The 21,856-nt window shown below is 47.1% G+C and overlaps 1 protein-coding gene and 1 pseudogene across 12 annotated transcripts in view; one reads left to right on the top strand and one right to left on the bottom strand.

The window, feature by feature from the left end:
* The window catches only part of WWC3 (WWC family member 3), a 130,929-nt gene that overhangs the window by 61,547 nt on the left and 47,526 nt on the right, over window positions 1–21,856 (bottom strand). For 10 of the 12 annotated variants that reach the window (XR_005018320.1, XM_036839691.1, XM_036839690.1 and 7 more), the window contains 2 exons: window positions 10,811–10,887; window positions 9,581–9,660 (listed from right to left, as the gene is read on the bottom strand). The exons of 1 other annotated variant lie outside the window; for it this stretch is intronic. Coding sequence is in view for 9 of the 11 variants with exons in the window: in XM_036839691.1 (XP_036695586.1) it covers window positions 9,581–9,660; window positions 10,811–10,887 (157 nt within the window). In the remaining 2 variants the exon portion in view is untranslated. Of the gene's footprint in view, window positions 1–9,580; window positions 9,661–10,810; window positions 10,888–21,856 lie in introns of those variants that run through there. One more of the 12 variants, XM_036839693.1, reaches the window with a different exon arrangement.
* LOC118888897 lies at window positions 2,128–6,411 on the top strand (annotated as a pseudogene).

The following is a 21,856-nucleotide window of genomic DNA, read 5'->3' as shown; positions in this document are numbered from 1 at the left end:
AAGAAAATCATAACATCTGTGACTGCCAAAGAGCTTTTCCTTTTTTTAATTTTAATTAAGAGCTCAAAACAGTGCTTATACATCTCAAGTAAGACGACGGAAAGTTGACAAGGGCTCAACAAAAGGTGGCATTAGTAAGAACACAAGTTATTACGCAGTGCGACGCGATGTGCATGCTTCTGTCCCCCCAGCACCCACGTGCTGGAATCCTAATGCCCAGGGTGACGGGATCAGGAGGCGGGGCCCTTGGGAGGTGATCAGGTCATGAGGGAGAAGCCCTCATGAATGGGATCAGTGCCCTTATGAAAGAGGCCCCAGGGAGCTCCCCTGCCCCTTCCGCCATGTGAGGACACGGCGAGAAAATGGCCATTCGTGAACTGGGAAGCTGGCTCTCACCAGACACAGAACCTGACCATGCTGGCACCCTGATCTTGGACTTCCAGTCTCCAGAACTATGAGAAATGAATTTCTGTTGTTTATAAGCCAGCCGGTCTACGGCACTTTGTTATAGCAGCCTGAATGGACTAAGACCCAGTGTAAAAAAAAAAAAACCCCAGGACACAGACCACACAGCCTTTACTTTTCACCCCTCAACATTTTGCAGCAGCTTCAGGAAGGTTAAGTGACTTGCTCAAGGTCACACAGCCAGTAAGAGGCACAGTGAGCTTCACACTGAGGCCCCTCACACCACACTCATCCGCTTCTGTTGCCGGGCTAGCAGTACATTCAGGGTCAAGGCCTCCAAACTCACACTGTGTCAAATCTGAGGGCCACCCACATAGCCAGTCAGATGTTGTCCCAAAGTAAACTGGTGCTCTTTACTGGCTGCCTTTGAAAGAAACGGTTAGAGAGAAAAGAAGGCACAGCTTCAAATGCTGACCGCACACCGCTAAGAAGCCATCTTCAAGATGATTCTCATCAACCTCCCCCTCCTACTGCCCTCAAGTGTCCATAATTGTTGTTCAACTTAAGATGTCAAGAGAAGGGCTTCCCTGGTGGCACAGTGATTAAGTATCCACCTGCCAATGCAGGGGACACGGGTTCAAGCCCTGGTCCTGGAAGATCCCACATGCCGCGGAGTAACTAAGCCCGTGCGCCACAACTACTGAGCCTGCGCTCTAGAGCCCGCGAGCCACGACTACTGAGCCCGCACGCCTAGAGGTCGTGCTCCACAACAAGAGACGCCACTGCAATGAGAAGCCCACGCACCGCAACCAAGAGTAGCCCCCGCTCGCCGCAACTAGAGAAAGACCGCACGCAGCAACGAAGACCTAACGCAGCCAAAAATAAATATAAATAAAATAAATTAGTTAAAAAAAAAAAAAGATGTCAAGAGAACTGGTCTGACAAGAGTAAAACCAAATGGATTCTTAAACCCACATCTTGAAGAAAAGGGCTGCCAGGCCTCGAAAGATATTCCATGTTAATACCACACATTACAACCCCCAAGGATGAGAAGTGTTGTTACAACTCTACCTTTTACATCACCAGCCCTGGCAGGGGGCCTTGGACGAACCTCACAAAGCTTCCGGCAGCTTTCTATCGGCAGCCGGTCCTGCGTGGAACGCCAGACCCGTCCCATGACGGGAACAACGCTCTTTTTGTTTCCGCCCCCATTTCTGTATGTTTTACTGTTATGTGAGGAGCGCTGGCCTTTTAGCACGGGCTGTAGCTTCTGTGCCACGGTAATGGGATACTGCTGGTCTAAGCCTGCGCTAACTGTGAACAATCCCGTTCTCTTCTGAAACCACTAAATCCCCTCGGACAGAAAATGCTAATTCCGAGATCTAATGCTGCCTCGTGTGGTATCGGACGCTCCGCAGAGTGCAGTCACTCTCTCTTATCGCAGGAGACGCACGGGCTTAACTTCATCACAGCATCCCAAAGCGGGAGAATGTCCTCAAGCAATTAAAAGGCTCAAAGCAAAGAGGCTGAGCCAGGGGCTAAGAACACACCTCACGGAAAGCGGGTACTGGCACGTTTAACGAGCACCCCTTTCTGTGATCTGAGCAGCAGTGATAGAAATAGGATTTCTTAAAACACAATGTAACACAGTAAGAAGCAGAGAAGGAAACGCTAGAGGGCAGTTAATAAGAAGGCGCCTGGGCCGATGCAGTGACCTCCCCGATGCTCGCAGCCCAGGCCCTGGCTCAGGGGGTCCCGGTGTCCCAGGAGCAGTGCCGCACGGCCCCCGGGCTGGTCCCCTCACCCCGCCAAGCCCTGCCCTGCACCCGGAGCTGTCTGCACCCCGAGGACCGAGTAGGGAACCAGGCCAAGTCCGCATCCTCGCACAGCGTGACACTAGGCGAGGACACAAGACGACAACAAAGAAACCACCAGGTCAGGCAGCAACTGGTGGTTCAAGGAAAACGAAGCCAGGTGCGGGGATAGAGGGTGGGGAGAGGGCTGCTTTTTAGATACAGTGGTGAGCAGGGACCTTGGCGAGATGTCATTCGTCCAGAGAACTATGGAAGGGAGGGGACAGGCACGAGAGACTTGGGGAGGGAGTTCAGGCACAAGGAGCTGCGAGTTCCAGCGCGGGGTGACGCAGGTGAGTGAGGGGGAGACTGGGGGAACGAGGTGAGGACGGGGGCCGACTCATCTGCAGTCTGGATCATACTCTAAGTGAGAGAGCCACCAGGGGCCACGCAGCGGAGACACTTTACAAGATCCCCCACGGCTGCTGTGAGGACGAGGAGCCACCACGTCAGCACTCGGGGGCGTTACAGCTGGCACGGCGGGAAGAAGCTCCAGGGGCACGTAAGCGTGGGCAACTCAGGGTGAAGTGATGTTAAACGAGCTTCCCGGTTGCAGGACACCTCACAGTCGAACAGGAGGAACATTCCAGACGCCCAGGAGGTCTAGCGTCACTAAAGAGGGGGCTCTCCCCCACCCACTGGCGCATCCAGCACGTCCTTGGGCATCACCCATTTGGGAAGCTGCGGACATCCTCATTCTAGCTCCTCCCCCCTTGCCCTGGGTGCTAGCCATGAGTTACATGAAGATAAGTTTTCAAAACAAGCTTCAGAAACTTTGGGGCCGCGATACCCAGTAGCTCTCTCACTGGAAAAGTTTGATTTTTCTGAAGACTTTCATGACTTGTAAACGTTGCTCCTGTTTTCTGAGGACGTTTATAAAGGGCTTCAAGAGAAACGCAAATTACAACGACACTGAGACACTATCTCTCACCGATAAGACCGGTAGAAATGCAAAAGCGTGAGTGACAACGCATTCTGCTGGCCACGCGGTTGGAACAGGAACACGCATCTACTAGTGGTGGGAATGCAAAATGGTGCCACCCTCCCGAGGAGAACTCGGCAATATCTAAGAACACGACCAGTGCCTTTACCCTGTGACCCAGCAAACCCACCTTCGAGAACTTATCCTGAAACCTCTTGTGTCTACACGTGCACAGCATTAGGTGAAAAGCTGACGGGAAACATTATAAATGGATGTTATCAGGCTGACAATGCCAGACCCCACTGATGATCTTCACACCACACAAAAAAAGACACAACCAGAGAGTGTGCACCTCCTGACCAAAGGGAAAAGAAAATGAAACTGAACTTGAGTCAGATCAAGCCTCTCGGATTAATGACACCCGTTTACATAAATAGCAGGGGACGTGTTAAATGACGCCGCGCACGTTCACGCAGCAAAATCCAGTATCAGGGCAATTCTCTGGGACAAGCAAAGTAGCTTCTTCAACAAATAAGATGTCAGCAGGAAGAAAGGAAGGAAAAAAGAAAAAAGGAGAGGAGGGTAGAGATTAAGAGACACACTAATCAAACGTACGGTGTGGACCTTGTCGGAACCCGGACCCAAACAAACCAGGGAGATGGGAACACTTGCTGGAGAAAGGACAACATTAAGAGATTACTACTAAGCGGCACAGGTATTATAGTTATGTTTTCAAAAGGAGTCCGTTACTTTAGGAGAGACATTTATGGGTGAACTATGACTCTGGGATTTGCTTCAATAATGCGGTAAGAGCTTGGGCGATGAGGCCGTGTGACAGACAAAACAAGACTGGCCATTGTGTGGTTAGTTGTTGAAGCAGGGTGAGGGGTACAGAAAGGTTCCCTTATACCATTCTCTCTACTTTTGTGAATATTTGACATTTTCCATCATTAAAAGTTTATATACATTATACACACACACACGCATTCTATCATTAACCCAGAGAATGTGTTCACGGCCAGCTCCCATCTACAAAAATTAACAACATGCATAGACTTAAAAAAAAATACAAAAGGTTCTTTTTTCCTCACTTGGACCCAAGCGTAATGATGGATTTCCTTGCTAGCCAGGAAAGTTCACCAAGATAAACAAGTCGAGTTTAAAATGTTGTAAGTAGCCAAACTCTCGGTGAGGTGCTCTGGAAAAAAATACATGGGATATTCTGGGAAGCAAGAACAGCAGAAAATTTTCTGGAGGAAAATCTAGGGTCTCTGCCTTAAATCGATGTTGGCAATAATATCTGAGAAGCCCATTTACATGTAACAGCTCACGTATTATCTGTGCTCAGAGTTAGGATTTTACAGTAGGGGTGGGGTAATCACATTATCGATGCTTACCAGAGGTTTTCCAAATTTCTCAATAAATAATACCTGTCTGCATGATTTGATCCAAACACAAGAGCCAATCTGCAATGCCAGATAAATAAAGAGGCTGTTTTCATCTCACACATGGCCTGTGTAACTCAGAGGAAGGTATCAGTCTACTTTTCACTGGCAAAGTATTTTAAGCACGGCACAAGCACCCTTGTTTCCTCTCCTTCCCGTGAGGTCGTGTCACAGCACAGAGTGACCGACCATTTGCAGTGACAACACAGCAACCAACTAGAAGCTGCCTCTCGAGGCAGCTCCATCTGGAAAGCTGGGCTGGGTCGCCCAGGACCAAGGCCAGGTCCAGAACTTTCCCTCAGGCCACCCCTCAGCCTCCACTGGGGAGGGTGGGTATCCAGCAGGGAGTGAGGACCGTCCCCTTGGCAGGGGGCATGTTTACCATCGCTAAGGATTCTTGCTATGGAAAGCAGAAAGAAGATCAAACAGCACTGGCCCTTCTCTCTGCAAGTGCTCAACTCATACTCTGCTCCGGCTGCAGGTGTAAAGCTATAACTCTTCCCAGACCGGCTTCTGCTTCCCGTCCAATAAACCTGGAGAAACTGAGACCGCCTTTTCCTAGTCTTAAAATGACCTTGACTACAAGAGATGAATTTACTTCCTAGCAATGCTAAGGGGAAGGGGTTTTCTCTGTCACCTGAGCCCTGACATCTCTGATTTCTGAGAGTGTTCAGTCTTAAGCTGACATTGCAATATAACCATTGTCTTCACATAAAGAAATGGAGGTGGCCAGAGTGATGGAGGCCAAGCAGAGGAAAAGGCACCGGGCCCAGCAATCCTGCTACAGAAGCCAGAGCCAGTGGGGAAACGTGCCGGCCGGGGATCCCCTCTGAGGCTCGGGGATCCCGCGTGACCTCAGTGTTCCTGAACCGCCCTGAAACCCGATCATCTGCACCAGAGCTTCAGCGAGTGAGAGTTAAATTAACTGCATGAGGCCCAGCATGAAAAGTCAGTATTATCTAGAGACGCTGGGAAGTCTTGATTCACCCTGGTGAAGAGAGAAACCTACGGTGTGGCCAAATGAAGGAAGGAAATCAACCTGCAATTCAACTGGACAGTCCAAGCAACTTGTGAAGACCTGCCAAATTAAATGATTTGCTTCTGCTTATTTCTGATCCAGCCCTTTAGCAGAAGTGACACAGGAGGGCACGGCCACAGTGCACAGAGAAGCACCCAGCAGGCATGGCAGCATCTGGAGGCGGGCAGGGCTGTATGGCGTAAAATCACAGAACAGGTATTGCTGCGCCGGGAAGCACCACAGCAGATGGACAAAATGAGCAACAAAACCAGTAGCCGATACTGAAAATGCAGCTTGATTTGTTTAAGCAAAACTTTTTTAAAAAGCTGTACTGCTTGGGCGGCTGGGTCAACTGACCCGAGGGGACGGTCTAGCCGATTTAGGCCGCTCTCTGCCGCCTTGGAATCGCCGCCATCACGGCCAGTCGGTCGCAGGGCATCCAGCAGCTGCTCCAGGCCGAGAAGCGGGCCGCCAAGGAGGTGGCCGAGGACCACAAGCAAAAGAACTGGAGGCTGAAGCAGGCCAGAGCAGCAGCCCGGCTGAAACTGAACGGTACCGCCCGCAGAGGGAGAAGGAGTTCAAGGCCAAGGAGGCCGCGGCTCTGGATCCCATGGCAGTTGCAGCACTGAAGTGGAGGACCCCCAGGAGAAGATGACCATCCTCCAGACCTACTTCCGGCAGAACAGGGATGAAGTCCTGGATAACCTCTTGGCCTCTGTCTGCGACATCCAGCCAGAAATCCACAAAAACTACCACAAAAACGGATAAAGGAAGAAAAAAACCCGCCTGTTGTTGCATGGATTGGCATTTTCGATCCCTTCATGGAATATGAAGCTTTAGCAAGGCTTGAGTTATAGTCTTGCGAAAAGTCATTAAATTATTTCTGTATGTTATATAGTAGGTCCCTTCACTTTTTGCAGAACAGCAAATCTAGCTTCTTTGTACAAACTTAGAGCTTATCCAAAGATTTTTATCTTTTTTTAAAAATTTATTTATTTATGTATTTATTTTTGGCTGTGTTGGGTCTTCATTGTTGTGTGCAGGCTTTCTCTAGTTGTGGTGAGCGGGGGCTACTCTTCATTGCGGTGCGCGGGCTTCTCATTGAGGTGGCTTCTCTTGTTGCGGAGCACGGGCTCTAGGCGCACAGGCTTCAGTAGTTGTGGCTCACGGGCTCTAGAGCACAGGCTCAGTAGTTGTGGCGCACGGGCTTAGTTGCTCCGCGGCATGTGGGATCTTCCCGGACCAGGGTTCGAACCCGTGTCCCCTGCATTGGCAGGTGGATTCTTACCCAGTGCGCCACCAGGGAAGTCCCAAGATTTTATCTTTTTACCTCATATTTCTTGGAAATTTAATGGGTATACATTGTCTTCTTTCCTATGCCTTTTTGCTCAAGCAGCATATATATCAATACTGACTTTTTCTTTCTTAGATGTAGTTAAAAAAAAAATTTCTTAAGAAAGAAAGAGATGAATTATTTTCCCCTAAATCTTTCTTGAAGGTCAGGGGCTTTATCTATGAAAAAGTAGTAAACAGTTATTTGTAACCTATGTGACGCAGCAGCCAGCCTTAACACAGTCCTTTCCGGCTAAGAGTTAGAATAATGGATACTAGTATCGTTGTTTGGGCTGCTTTTAGTTTCTCTTAATCAAAATTACTAGATGATAGCCCTACTATAGAGCACAGGGAACTATATTCAATATCCTGTGATAAACCATAATGGGAAAGAATATGAAAAAGAATGTATATATGTGTATAACTGAGTCACTTTGCTGCACAGCAGTCATAAACACAACATTGTAAATCAATTATACTTCAATAAAAAATAAATTTAAAAGATTACTAGATGATGGAATTCAAGAACTTGTTACATGTTACTACTTGGTGTACTGAAACTCATTTAAAAGTAAAGACTCTCTGTCATGCAAAAAAAAAAAGAAAAAAAAAGCTGTACTGACTAGGGGTAATTAAAGGAACTCCCATTGTAGATCCAAATCACCAGAGAACGCACGCACATGTGCACACACACACATGCTGCTACAGGTAGTGGTAGAGAAAGCAAAAAGCTGACTGTAAGGTTAAAAGCCTGCAGCTCATGCTAAGCACATGGACAGCTTACCAAACCCTGCCGCATGGGGGACCTGCAGGGGGCATGGCAGTGTCTCAGGGCCAGAAAAGCCAAGCTCCTCCAGGCAAGACCCAGCTCACCTTTCTATTGTGTCTCCCTTGGTGTCTATAATATGTCCTTAATAAAAAGAGGACAAACGAATCGTCAACCAAACTAATCCTGGGTGATTAACAAAGTGAATCTCAACCTCGTGTTAAACAACAGGGTTTGACGTGCCCGTTAATTACCCTTTATATGAGGTGGGATCATTACCTCTGTCAAACACATTCTGTGTTACCTCCCTATAAAGAGTAATACTGCAATCACATTTGACACACTGTCATTGTGTCTGCACACAGGATGAGAGAGAGTGGCACGCTGCCCACATTTACCAAGAAATCGTAGCCACTCGGATTCCTGCCATTTGCTGAAGGCTGACTATGTAGCAGGCACTGGTGCTGCCCTCGGACAATTTAGCCCAATGATCACTGCTATGGACTGAATGTTCATGTCCCCCAAACTTCATATGGTGAGCCCTAACCCCCAATAGGATGGTATTTGGAAATGGGGCCTTTGGGGGTGATTAGATTTAGACGAGGTCATGAGGGTGGGGCCTCATGAAGGGATTAGTGTCCTTAAAGAAACAGAAGAGACACCAGAGACCAGAGCCCCCCACCCAAAAACAGCAGCATGTCAAGACACAGCAAAAAGGCAGTCATCTGATAATGAATTTGCCAGCACCGTGACCTTGGACTTCCAGCCTCCAGAACTGTGAGAAGTAAATGTCTGCTCTTTAAGTCACTCAGTCTACAGTATTTTGTCACAGCAACCGAGCTACGACAGTCCCCACTGACACATGAGAAGAGTCAACACAGAAGGTATGAAGCACAAGCCCAAGTTCAGCAAGTGAAACCAGGCTCTGAATCAAAAGGGAATATACTTTGGACCAACAAGCATACAATGCCCTTCCTTAGGAAAATTAATTCTTTCAGACCACCAATATCACCATTTATAAAATAACTTCTGTTCATTGAATTTGCTCACTTCATATAACTCACAAATGATAAGAACTTCATCCCCAAACTCTTAGTAGGGATAAAGTTCTAATTGTAAAGATGTCAATTTTATAGGAGGAAGACCCATAGATCAGGCTGCCTAACGGAACGTACTGTGAGGATGGAAATGTTATCTGTGCTGCCCAATGCAGTGGCCACTAGCCCAGTGGTCCTCAACCTGGGACAAACGTGCCCTCCAGGAAACACTTGGCAATATCTGGAGACATTTTTGGCTGTCACAACTGGGTGAGAGGGTGCTACCGGCATCTAGGGGGTCAAGGCCAGGGGTGCTGCTAAACAACCTCTGGTGCACAGGACAGCTCCACCACAAACAGTTATCTGGTCCAAAATGTCACGAGCACTGAGGTGGAGAAAACCTGCACTAGTCACATGTGACTACTGAGCATTTCAGATGTGGCTACTGAGACTGGGGACTAAAATTTTAATTTTATTTAACTTCAATTAATTTAAATTTTAGAATTAAAAAATTTAAGAGACTAAAACTAACAAAACAGGAATTCAAATGTAAATAGCCATGTGTGTTTCAGACAGCACAGCTATCAAGAATGTGCGTAAATATAAAATAAAGGTCTTATTTCCCAAGGAAACAAGAACAAAGTATCTTCAGGGAAAAGAGAGGTCTGATCCTTAGGATTGGCAAATAATAAGCATAAATAAAAGCATAGAAGTGAACACCCAAGAAGCTTTAGGACGCATGTCCCGGCACCAAACAGGAAATCGCAGGGAAACTCTCCCTCTGTCACTGCAGGCCACTCACTCTTGCAGGGTCTCCACCCCCTTTTCTTTGTACTGCAGTTCTTGCTTCATCTGGGTCAGCTCTCGCTTTAATCTGGAAAGCTAAAGACAAATTACATTTTTTTTTCCACATAAAGAAGCTGTGAAAAATGATTTCTACAGTTGTTAGCACTGTCATCTAAGTTTCTGACTACCCTGCAATTCATGGGGTCACCCATTCTCTCCATGGCCTCCCATCCCTGGCATATCAAACAGCCCTGGCATATCAAACAGCCCTGGCAGAGGGGCCGGCTCGCTTAGACCCACAAGGCCCGGGTCACGAACAGCTTTCTACCACGTGGAGCCCTGGAACCAGCAATGATTTTCTTTTTCAGGGTACTGATTTACACATTGCAATGAGCAAACTTTGTCATACTTTTTTCATCCTCTCTTCTGCTTACTACCCACAGATCCCACCTAGGAAACCCTGTTGCTCAAAGCATGGCTCCCCACTACCTGGAAGTCAGTCGTCTGCAGTGCTTATTTAAACAGGTGCTAGGACCCACTCCAGGCCTTGTTAAAACTCGGTAGGGGCGAGGCAGGGGGTGTCTGGAGCTCACACTTTGAATTGATGCCCCAGGTGTTTTTCGTTGGTGTACTAGAATGTGAGAACCACGGCACTAAAAGAGACACTCTGGTTTAGGGACTGAGACACCAGGACGGGAGGCTTGGCCTCTAAGATGTCCCCCGTCCCCCCTCCCAGACACCCAAGACAAGGGGCTGAAGGGATGGAACATGGTGGCACACAAAGAACCCGGCACCACTGGCAAGGAGCACCGGCACCTTCTGGTCAAACGCCATCGTAGGCAAGATTTCTCTGGGAATACAGCCACCAGGGAAGAACAGCAGATGCTAAAGCTGCTGAGGGACAGGGCTGGCAGCCCACTAATACAGGGAAGCAGCCCTCTGAGGTCGGGCCCCGATGTCACCAAATCTATCCAAACGGGGGGTGAATCTAGCCCCATGAAACACACTGAGGGATACAGGTGATTTTTTGTTAGATGGGCTGAGGCTTTAAAATGAAACTTTTCCCTTCCTATCGGAAAAAAAAAGTGGAAAGTAAAACCAAATGTGGTAATAATTCATGAAATGGAAAATCTTACTAAAATATGGGTGTTATACACACTGGCCACCATAAAATGAACCATGATAAGTGATGTTACATAAAAAGACATACGGGGCTTCTAGTTGTGAAAATATTCGTTTTACTCACCCTATCCCGACGACTTGCTATTTCTGCTTTAATTTGGTATGGGTCGTACTTTGTATTTGTTGAATATCCAAAGAAGGCTAAACAGAAGGAAAATATTTTATTTTATAATGGATCCTTTAAAGTAAATAAATACACATAGATACGAACTTCTGATTCACCATATTAAGTAGTTAATTCTCAGTCTCAGACTTCCAAGTTGGCGCTGGCTCCTGAAGAATTAACATTTTACAACCTTGAATCTTGATGTTTGATTTTTGCATGAGGCCCTTCTGCGTGATTCCACATAATAAAATATATGGCTATAGGTAAATCAAAACTCTGTTTACTTCAACTGCAAAACTACTAGGGTTAAAAACCATATATACACGGGGGGAGGGGTACGGTTATGGTACAGAAAACTATTCTAACTATGTAAACAGTACATACAGTATGAACCCATTTTTACTTCCTTTTAAAATGCACGCACCCATGGAAGTCACTGGAAGAAAAGAACCCAAAAGTTGACTGCTATTCTCAATGGTTTCATTGCAAAAGATTTTATATTCACTCTCTTCATATCTATAGTCTCCACATGAACGATTTTTGACATAAGAAAGAAAAAAAAACCCCACAGATTTGTAAAATGAAAAAGACAACTTTCTAGTCACGTATCAGTATCTGGCAGGCTTGAGGAAAAGCTATTCTTCCACGTTGTTGGTTCCCCGAAAGCTGAAGCAAAGCACCCACGCTGTTATTCTAAGCAGCTTGGTTTTTTTGGTTTTTTTAAATTTCTTTATTTTATTTATTTATTTTTGGCTGCGTTGGGTCTTCGTTGCTGCACGCGGGCTTTCTCTAGTTGCGGCAAGAGGGGGCTACTCTTCGTTGCGGTGCGCGGGCTTCTCATTGCGGTGCCTTCTCTTGCTGTGGAGCACGGGCTCTAGGCACGCGGGCTTCAGTAGTTGTGGCGCATGGGCTTAGCTGCTCCGCGGCATGTGGGATCTTCCTGGACCAGGGCTCAAACCCGTGTCCCCTGCATTGGCAGGCAGACTCCTAATCACTGCGCCACCAGGGAAGCCCAGCAGCTTGTTTTTGAGGGATGTTTAGCTAAATCACATCGCATAGATAAATGCTTTCTTCAGCGGTGCAGCACACATGATTTAAAGCCTTTTGACAGACGCAGCATCGTGATCACAGACGGCTAACACCTGGGGGTGCATGAGGTGCGCTCAGCCATCCAGCTGTGTGCTAAGCACAGTCAGCCAAGCCCTCTCCACCGTCTCAGCGACTGGGGCAGCTCGCGGCTGTTTCTTTCTCTCTCTCTTTTTTTTTTTTTTTTTTTAAATTTTATAGCTACTTTTATTTTTATTTATTTATTTATTTTTGGCTATGCTGGGTCTTCGGTTCGTGCGAGGGCTTTCTCTAGTTGCGGCAAGTGGGGGCCACTCTTCATCGCGGTGCGGGGACCGCTCTTCATCGCGGTGCGCGGGCCTTTCACTATCGCGGCCCCTCCCGTTGCGGGGCACAGGCTCCAGACGCGCAGGCTCAGTAGTTGTGGCTCACGGGCCCAGCTGCTCCGCGGCATGTGGGATCTTCCCAGACCAGGGCTCGAACCCGTGTCCCCTGCATTAGCAGGCAGATTCTCAACCACTGCGCCACCAGGGAAGCCCTCTTTCTCTCTTTTTTTTCTTTCTTTTTCTTTCTTTTTTTAAATTAATTTTTATTGGAGTATAGTTGATTTACAATGTTGTGTTAGTTTCTACTGTACAGCAAAATGAATCAGCTATACATATACATATATCCCCTTTTTTTTGGATTTCCTTCCCATTTCCGCCATGTCTAATTTCTATCACCCCATCCACCTCTCTGCATCCCTTTTTCTTGATGCTTCTGTCTCCTTTCTCTTAGGCCTTGGAGCCGCAGTGACTTGGTTCCCGTCCCTTCCTGAGTTGTGGAGGCTCCTCTTTCTTCATCTGAGAGTCACCCCACACTGGTGTAATCTGCCTCCGGGTCATTTTCATTAGTTTCACCTGCTCAGAAGACCCATCAGCAGGGCCAGCATCCATTCTTTTACTCCTTTGATCTGGGTACCAAAGGCTGTCATACAGGTAACTTACATGTCAACACCTAGAAACTAGTTTATAATCATCTCCTGATTTCATATTGGAGAAGTTGGCTCAAAGCCATCAAGTGGGGCTTCCCTGGTGGCGCAGTGGTTAAGAATCCGCCTGCCAAGGCAGGGGACACGGGTTCGAGCCCTGGTCCGAGAAGATCCCACATGCTTCGGAGCAACTAAGCCCTTTCACCACAACTACTGAGCCTGCGCTCTAGAGCCCGCGAGCCACAACTACTGAGCCCACGTGCCACAACTACTGAAGCCCGCGCGCCTAGAGCCCATGCTCCGCAGCAAGAGAAGCCACCGCAATGAGAAGCCCGCACACCGCAACGAAGAGTAGCCCCTGCTCGCTGCAACTAGAGAAAGCCCGCGTGCAGCAATGAAGACCCAACGCAGCCAAAAATAAATAAATAAATTTATTTTAGAAAGCCATCAAGTGGTTTAAACAGCAAGAGCATTTAATATCCTCAAATAGAACCACATCCTCAAACAGAACCACATCCCAACTTAATTTGAGCTGTTCAGATATCTACTGTTTTTAAAAAAATACAGTTCTATGGAAAATCTACTATTCTAAGCCCCAGTCAGAATTTCAAATTACTAGAATCTACTGGAAATAAATATCTGGAGGAGCTGTTTGCCAAATTTATCTCAAATGTTCTTATATTTAGAATTCTAATCTCTCAAAAACACAGAGTAAAATGTTTTTTAAATAGAATTCTTTCGAAGACGAAGAATGTTTATTTCCAAATCCTAGAACCTCCATCTTGCCTGACTCTTTGGTCTTATTTAAGACCAGTAATGAAAGCAACACCTCAAACAATGCCCTTAAGAGGCAGAAGTTGAAATAACTTATAAAATCTCCACATTAAACTCCTGGGACTTAAGTTTCCCAAGCCTGAGCTTAAGGGGCTTCCACTGGGGCCCAGACAACATGCAAATAAGCCTAGGGCTTGCTGACTCCTTCCACGTGGGGCCACTTGTCACCTTGCAGCTGAGGAAGACAATGCCAACAGTTACCACCTGGGATCTTTCCCATTCCGGGTAGAAAGTAACCCCACCACCAAAGTCCAGGGAAGTTAACTGCAACGTTAAACATCAGTAACAATGATCTGAAATCGTTGCCAAAACTTTCTGTCTGTGCAGTTTCATAGGGAAAATGAGCAAAGAGCCTTGAAGTGCACGCTGGAGGTGTAGTGGGTACAGATGGACGGATACATGGCACCCTGCCCCCAGTTCTCCTGCGTAACTAACAGAGCCCTGAGGCACTTGGGCATCCGCCGCTCCCCCAGGACACTCAGCCTGGACCAGTCCTGGAGGGGGATCCCGATAAACCACGACATCACTGAGCTGCCCAGTCCACCAACGGGGAGGCCCACCACCCCCTGGAGGACGCTGCTAGTGACAATGACAGCCTTATTGTCCAGGCCGAGGGGAGTTAGTCTTCTCTGCTACTTATAGCTGAAAACATCCTAAGTGGTAAAAGGTTTTACTTATTGATACCATTCATGTTACCTTTGCCACGGTCTCTAAAGCTATAAAATTCCAGGACTGGGATGAGGGAAAAGGCAACTCAAGTACCTAAGACGGTGAGTACATTTTATCTTCAATTGCTAAGGAGAGTGATAAACACTGGCAGAACTTCTAATGACATAATTCAATTTATAAAGACAAATTCTCAGTTCCTGATGTCTGCCAGTAAGTCTAATGGAACCCACTTGTGGAGTCCAAGGAAAAGCTCAAGACTCTGGACCCCATTTTTAATGGCACGTACACCAGAACACTTAGAAAAAGAAACATCTTCCTCTGTTAAGACACGTCTCCAATCTCAAGGTTTAGGATAAATACGAGACTTTCACCTCTGAAGCTTTCTTCTCACTTGAAGAGTTTGAGTGGGCAGAGCTATTAAACAGCTTAAGGAGGCCGCTCAGGCATACAGCATTGCTTTGGATGATATAATAAGAAGGTCATAGCTTAACTGGACCTCACCAATGTAAATTACTATACCTTGCTATTATAGGGTAACTGTCACATTTATTTCATCTATCCTCATAAAATCTTTGTGAGAGATGACGATTATGTTTCCCCACTTTATAAATGAAGGCTGAGTGTGTAGTGACTTGACCTACATTGTGCCATCAGTCAAAGAGGGACTTCTGTCTAGAACTTGGGCTCCTGTGGGTCAGATTAGCTTTTCCAACTTAAGAAGAAATGGCCCTCCGGCTCCCCGGTGCACAACAGGAGAACTCAATCTGTGTTATTTAGCACTCAAAATGCTGCAGACCCCAGTAATTACTTTGGATTTCGATTTTATGGGTTATTAAACGGGGGAAATGTGTCCATGTCTGTCCCTGTCTCCGTCTCCTCTTACACACAGGCCTCCTCTGGACCGTGAGAACCCAAGATCGCCCCAGGCGGATGACATGCTTTAAAAGAGGGTAGTCCTTCTCCAAAGGCATCCTCTGGGCAGGCAGACGGCTCCTTGGGACCAGGTGTGCGCCTTCCAGGCGTCGGCACCGCACGGAGCTGCTCGAGGGAGCCCAGGAGGACTCCGGCACAGAGGACAGCAAGCCTGGACAGTTCCGTGCTGACAGGTACTAATTACCAGAGCCGACCAAGGCATGCCTGTAAACAACCGAGGCCAACTAAAGAGGGCATGACCTCTTTTTTAAAGGCACCAGAAGCAAAGGAACAAAAAAATCTAACTAGCCCACTGAGAGGTAACCTACAGAAGTAACACAAGAGCCCACCAAATCCAAACCAAGAAGTCCCTCTCTAGGGCAGACGGGGAGATCTGGTAAACATGTGTGCTCTGCGACAACCTTCAAGATTGAGTCCTGCCAACTAATACCTGGGAAGATGCTGCGTGAGCCATTTTTTTCCTGCCTGCTCCAACATGCCTGTGTGCAGGAAAACGAAGGGCTGAATGGATGGACTGTGGCCCTTATCCTCAGCTAGGCAGGAGATGAGAAACCTTCACCAGGGAAACAAGGGAAGATACTCTTTGTGGGATGGGCCTGGAGCCTCAGAAAGAATTCGGCCGGACAGAGGACTGATAAGGTCAAGCTTCCCCACCGGCCCGAGCCAGCCCGAGCCAGGAATGCAGGGCGGGTCAGCGCTTTCTCACCGGAGATAAGGCTGACTCTTTCCCAGGCACCCGAAGAGACTTTGGCTGTAGGCTTCTGGGAGCTCCCAGGAGCCAGAGTAACAAACAAAGTCATACTCCTGCTGCTGGAAGAAAGGATCACAATCGGTGGATCTCAACTCTGGGAATCCCCTGGGGAGCTTTAAAAAAAAAAGTGTCTGGCCCCAGCCAAGGCCAATTAAACCCAAATCTCCAGGGGTGGCAGTGGGGCCCAGACAGAAGTTTTCGAAAGCCCTTCGGGAGATTCCTCCAGTGCAGCCAGGGTTGAGAACCACTGGTGCAGATTCTTCTGCAAAGGACCAAATAGTAAATATTTCTGGCTTTGTGGGCCATACACTCTCTGTCTCAGTTCCTCGACTCTGCCACCGTAGCTGCTACAGACAGTGGGTAAGTGAATGGACCTCGCTAGGTCCCAATAAAAGTTTATTTACAAAACACCCAGAGTGGACAGGATTCAGCCTGCGGGCCAAAATTTGCTGACCTGTGGTTCAGACTATAATGTACCCCAAGCAAGAATTCCTTCTAAAAGGTCCTGCAACTGGTCATATACTTCATCTGAACGCATCTGGAGGCCAGAGTTTCTCAGGAACAATGAAAAAAAATACATAACGAATGTATTCAGTGTTTAAAAAGAAGGCAAACAGAAGAACATATTGCAGTGAAAGAAAGTAGGAGAAAACTCTACAAAATGGAGCTGCAGAGAAAGTACTGGGTGTGTCTTAGAGACTGAGTCCTTTGTAGTGAAGAGTTCCATGCCAGGGTTCTACAGAGCATTGGACAGGACTGGGCCCCAGGCAGCTAGCTCATAAGCGAACAGAACTAAAGCAGAGTTGGGGTCTTAGTCTCATGGGGATGTGTGTGCTCAAATCCAGCAAAGCATGACTTTGTTTTGGTCAGAGACAAAAAAGTTAAGGCTTGGATATTCCCAGGCACCAGATGGCCCAATACTGACACAAAATCTTTCCTCTCCAATGAACAGAGTTTTATTCTGATGACTTCCATAACTCAGGGGGAACTCTGTGAAAGGTGTGGAAGAGAGCACTTCCCCTCCCCTTGCCCTCCCCCATGCCCTTCTGCTCCCATATTGGAAATGACTTTCTAGTGAATTCCTCTGTTTACAATTATTGCCTCATTTTCCCCTACAATCAGCCGTTCAGGATAAATCGTGTCCCCAACACCAGGCGCTAAGGAAATATCTGTTGAAAACTAAATGACTAGTTTAGTGATCCCACTATGGGCCACGAGAAAATCAAGAAGCACAAGGCGTTCTGCCTTCCACGTGCCCCTTCAAGTGTCGTAAAATTGCCAGACAACCTGTCAATTTATAATGGGTCCTTATTTCCAGGTAACTTGAACAATGGGAGGGCAGGCTGTTCCAAAGCCATGATCAGTTCTTCTGAGCTGACTCTTCCACGTCTCGGAAATACTTCACAGCACTGAAGGCTAGCTACACAAAAAGATCTGGGTTCAAATCCAAGGTCTACCGTTCACTAGGGGTGTAACCTTCAAGAAGTAACTTAGCCTACCCAATATTGTTTCTGTGTGTACACCGAAAATAACATTACCACGTTACAATGCTTCACGATGCTGCAATCACAACAATGCAGGAAAACACTAGCCCATTCGATGTTGGCTCCTTTCGCTCGGAGTCACTGTCAATGAAGGAAGTAATGGGAAACAAGTCCAAATCTCCCTCTGTTCCCAGTACCCGCGCAAGGAGCCCTGCTTTAGATGACTAACAATGTGAGCGATCTGGGTTGTGCCAGACCCAGGTGGCCAACTGGAGCCCAGGTGTGCCATGGATCCTGCCACCAGCAGCTCCTGATGTGGGCCCGGACCTCCGTAGGAGACATCTGTTAGAGCACAAGCCACCAGGATCACTGTCTTGAACTTCAGCCTGTGGCCAGAAATAGTTCATTTGAGTCATATCTAACAGAATGATCCTCGATGAAGTTCAGGTTACATGGCAAATTGAAAGAGCTTGATCAAAAACCCCGGGGATAGCAGCAACTTGATAAAATGCTTGAATTAGTTCCTAGCTTCCACTCGTAGTCTTTCTCCCTGAGGAGACAGGCTCCAGCAAGAGCCACTGGCATCTCCAGCGCTTCATGAAAACGGCCTAAGCTAGCCTCCAATGCCACCTGCACGAGTAGAGCCACTGGCATCTCCAGCGCTTCATGAAAACGGCCTAAGCTAGCCTCCAATGCCACCTGCACGAGTAGAGCCACTGGCATCTCCAGCGCTTCATGAAAACGGCCTAAGCTAGCCTCCAATGCCACCTGCACGAGTAGAGCCACTGGCATCTCCAGCGCTTCATGAAAACGGCCTAAGCTAGCCTCCAATGCCACCTGCACGAGTAGAGCCACTGGCATCTCCAGCGCTTCATGAAAACGGCCTAAGCTAGCCTCCAATGCCACCTGCACGAGTAGAGCCACTGGCATCTCCAGCGCTTCATGAAAACGGCCTAAGCTAGCCTCCAATGCCACCTGCACGAGTAGAGCCACTGGCATCTCCAGCGCTTCATGAAAACGGCCTAAGCTAGCCTCCAATGCCACCTGCACGAGTAGAGCCACTGGCATCTCCAGCCCTTCATGAAAACGGCCTAAGCTAGCCTCCGATGCCACCTGCACGAGTAGAGCCACTGGCATCTCCAGCGCTTCATGAAAACGGCCTAAGCTAGCCTCCAATGCCACCTGCACGAGTAGAGCCACTGGCATCTCCAGCCCTTCATGAAAACGGCCTAAGCTAGCCTCCAATGCCACCTGCACGAGTAGAGGCAGAGATCACGTCTATGCACGGACCTCTCACGGGTTGGGGAGTGGAGTCTCATGGTAGGATCTCAGGTCAACAACACAGAGTCATCACCTTCCTTGACTCAAGGTTTCCTCATACATGACTTCAAAGACAGCATCTCAAGTGTTTCTTTTTTACGGGGCATTAATAAAATTCTACAGAGCACAGGAAGAATGAAATTGAGTGCAATTCCCTACTTGCCCAAATGTCAATGGAGTGAAAAGCCCGTGGAAATACAAAAACTGATGCTGAGGGAAGTCCCAGCTCCAGGGGACTATAAGTTCTGGATGCCCTTACCCTCTAGGCTCCACGTTGCTATGGGACCCCTCCCCTCGGGCTGGGCATAGAATCCGATAGGCTGCAACTACGTCCTCCTATATTTGAATCCTCAAGGGCTCCAGTCCCGAGTCCCCGCACTCACTGCAACTGAAGTCCTGGCTGCACCAGTACAGTAACCAGTACCTAAGACACACCTTCTCTTGATGAAATTGGTCCTTTCAATGACTGGCAAGAAACTTCCTGCCAGGTTTTGCTGATATGTGCTTCTCCCATCTTAGAAAGACTGACTGGAAAGCCTCTTTGGAGACCTAACCAAACCTGACCATGGAACAGATGAGGTGCCTACAGGCTACTGGGAAGAAATACTCTATTAGGTTGAATCATATGAAATTGCCAATATTTGGGCCTTTTTAAGCTACAAAAATGACAATTTTATATGGTTCAATCTACTTCTACCAAGTAACTTTTGGAAAGGTTCAGAATCGCTAACTATATGCTTTCAGAAACAGTTATAAGCCAGTGCTTTAGCCAAGTGTGACCTCGAGGCACCAAGTCCATGAGATCACTTAAAAGAGACCATATGCTGAGCCATGAAAGTCATCTGAATAGATATCAAAAGATCAAAATCTTATACGTCTAGTCTCTGACCACAATGGAATTAAATTAGAAATCAACAACATGATACCTTTAAAAAGTTCCAACAACTTACTTTTTTTTTTGGCCATGCCACTCGGCTTGCAGGATCTTAGTTCCCCGACCAGGGACTGAACCCGGGCCCTCAGCAGTGAAATCGAGGAGTCCTAACCACTGGACCACCAGGGAATTCCCCCAACAACTTACTTTTCAAAAAACCCATGGGTCAAGAGAGAAATCACAAAGAAAATGAGAAAATATTATGAACTGACTGAAAATGAAAATACCAAAATTTGTGGGATGCAGTTAAAGTAGTACTTAGAGGAGAATTTATACCTTTAGAGGCTATGTGAGAAAAAAAGAGAGGCCTGAAATCAATGGTGTAAGCTCTCAATTTAGGAAGGTAGAAAAAGAAGAACAAATTAAAGCCAAACTAAGTAGAAAGAAGGAAATAATAAAGAGGACAAACCAATAAAGTAGAAAACAGACAAGAAATAGGGGGAAAAAAAAGAAAACCAAAAGCCAGTTCGCTGTAATGCTACACACAATCGATAAACATTGAGCTGTGGTGATTAAGACACAAATTATTAGTATCACAAATAAGAGAAAGGACACCAGCTCAGCGTCCAGACATTGAAAGAATCATGCAGGAATTCTACGAAAAACTTCATAAATTTGACAGCTTGGATCAGCGTTCAGCGGATTCCCCGTGGGCCAAATCCAACTTGCTACTGTTTTTATACTTTTCTCAGAACAAGCCACACACATCACTTAGGCATCATCTCTGGCTGCTTTTGCAGTCTAACAACAGGGTTGAGTAGCTGCATCTAAGATCATATGACCTACAGAGCCTAAAACACTATCTGATCCTTTACAGAAAAGCTTACTGATTTTTGGATTAGATGAAAGAGACGAATTCCTTGAAGCACACAAATACCAAAACTGATTCAAGAAGAAACAGGAAAATCTGACTAGCCCTGTATCTATTAGAGGTATTGTATTTGTAGTTACAAACATTCCCACAAAGACCTCCAGGTCCAGATGGCTCTTCTGGTGAATTCTATCAAACTGTTAAGAAAACATTAATACCAATCCCACACGAACTTTCCAAAGCCTGGGGAGAAGGGAACACGTCCCAATTCATTCTGTAAGGCCAGTATTATCCTGATACCAAAATCAGAGAAAGACATTACAAGTAAAGAAAACTAGGAAGAGACCAGACTTTTCTAAAAACTAGCACTGAGCTGACCCATCACATTCTGATGGACAGTTAAAAAGAAACAAACAAGAAAAAAACCTAGTACATACCAATAGCTGAAGAACAAGAGATGAAGCAGCCTGGAAACAACATACCATCATACCTGAGCCTGCATTCTCTCATGGCACATGGAGACACAGCTATCTCAATTCCTGCTACAGGGGGCAAAGCCCACCCCCACTGCTCTCTTCTTCACAGCTTGTATGCTGCAGTGAAAAAGATGTTTGACCCCTTGGCCTCAACTCCATTCTGACCTGCAAAACGGGATAAAGCTTTGACCACATCTTTAACGTTCAAAGCTGTGTCACCAGAGCCAAATACCCTGCAACATGGCAGTCACGTCACAGGTAAGTCCCTCCATGTCTCAACCAGACTTAGGTTTTTATACAATAAAACCTAGCAGTACCAACGTCATACGCTCTCCCCAAGCTCACCGGCACGCGGGACAGTCATGGCCGCAAGCACCTGCGGTGGGCGGTTAAGCGTGACAACTCTGTTGGGAAGGGACCGGCTCAGGCAGTGACTGACTGGGTCAGTAACCAGAGGCTTTGGCTTCTGCGACTGCACCTGATTCCTTCAATTCCTGAGCATCTGCTGAGTCCTCCTGAAACAGGAGGCCACGTGTGGCAGGCTCCAAAACTCGGAGGGGTTCCCTTTGGAAGACGTCAGTGTGCACCCATCTCACTTGAAGGGCAGACAGTGAGTTCTGAGTTCCCCTGATTCCCCGCGTTATACCGAGTTCCCCCACCTTCAGTGTCTTGCCCAAGAAAGTATGCTACAAAGAGACAGGGGCTTGACATGTGTGGAGGCTCCTGAATCTTTCCATCCAGGACCAACAAAACCAGC

Source organism: Balaenoptera musculus, chromosome X (genome assembly GCF_009873245.2).
Source record: "Balaenoptera musculus isolate JJ_BM4_2016_0621 chromosome X, mBalMus1.pri.v3, whole genome shotgun sequence".
NCBI classification, from domain to species: Eukaryota; Metazoa; Chordata; class Mammalia; order Artiodactyla; family Balaenopteridae; genus Balaenoptera; species Balaenoptera musculus.
The sequence above is the reverse complement of the archived record's forward strand: the minus strand, read 5'-3'. Positions and strand labels throughout refer to the sequence as shown.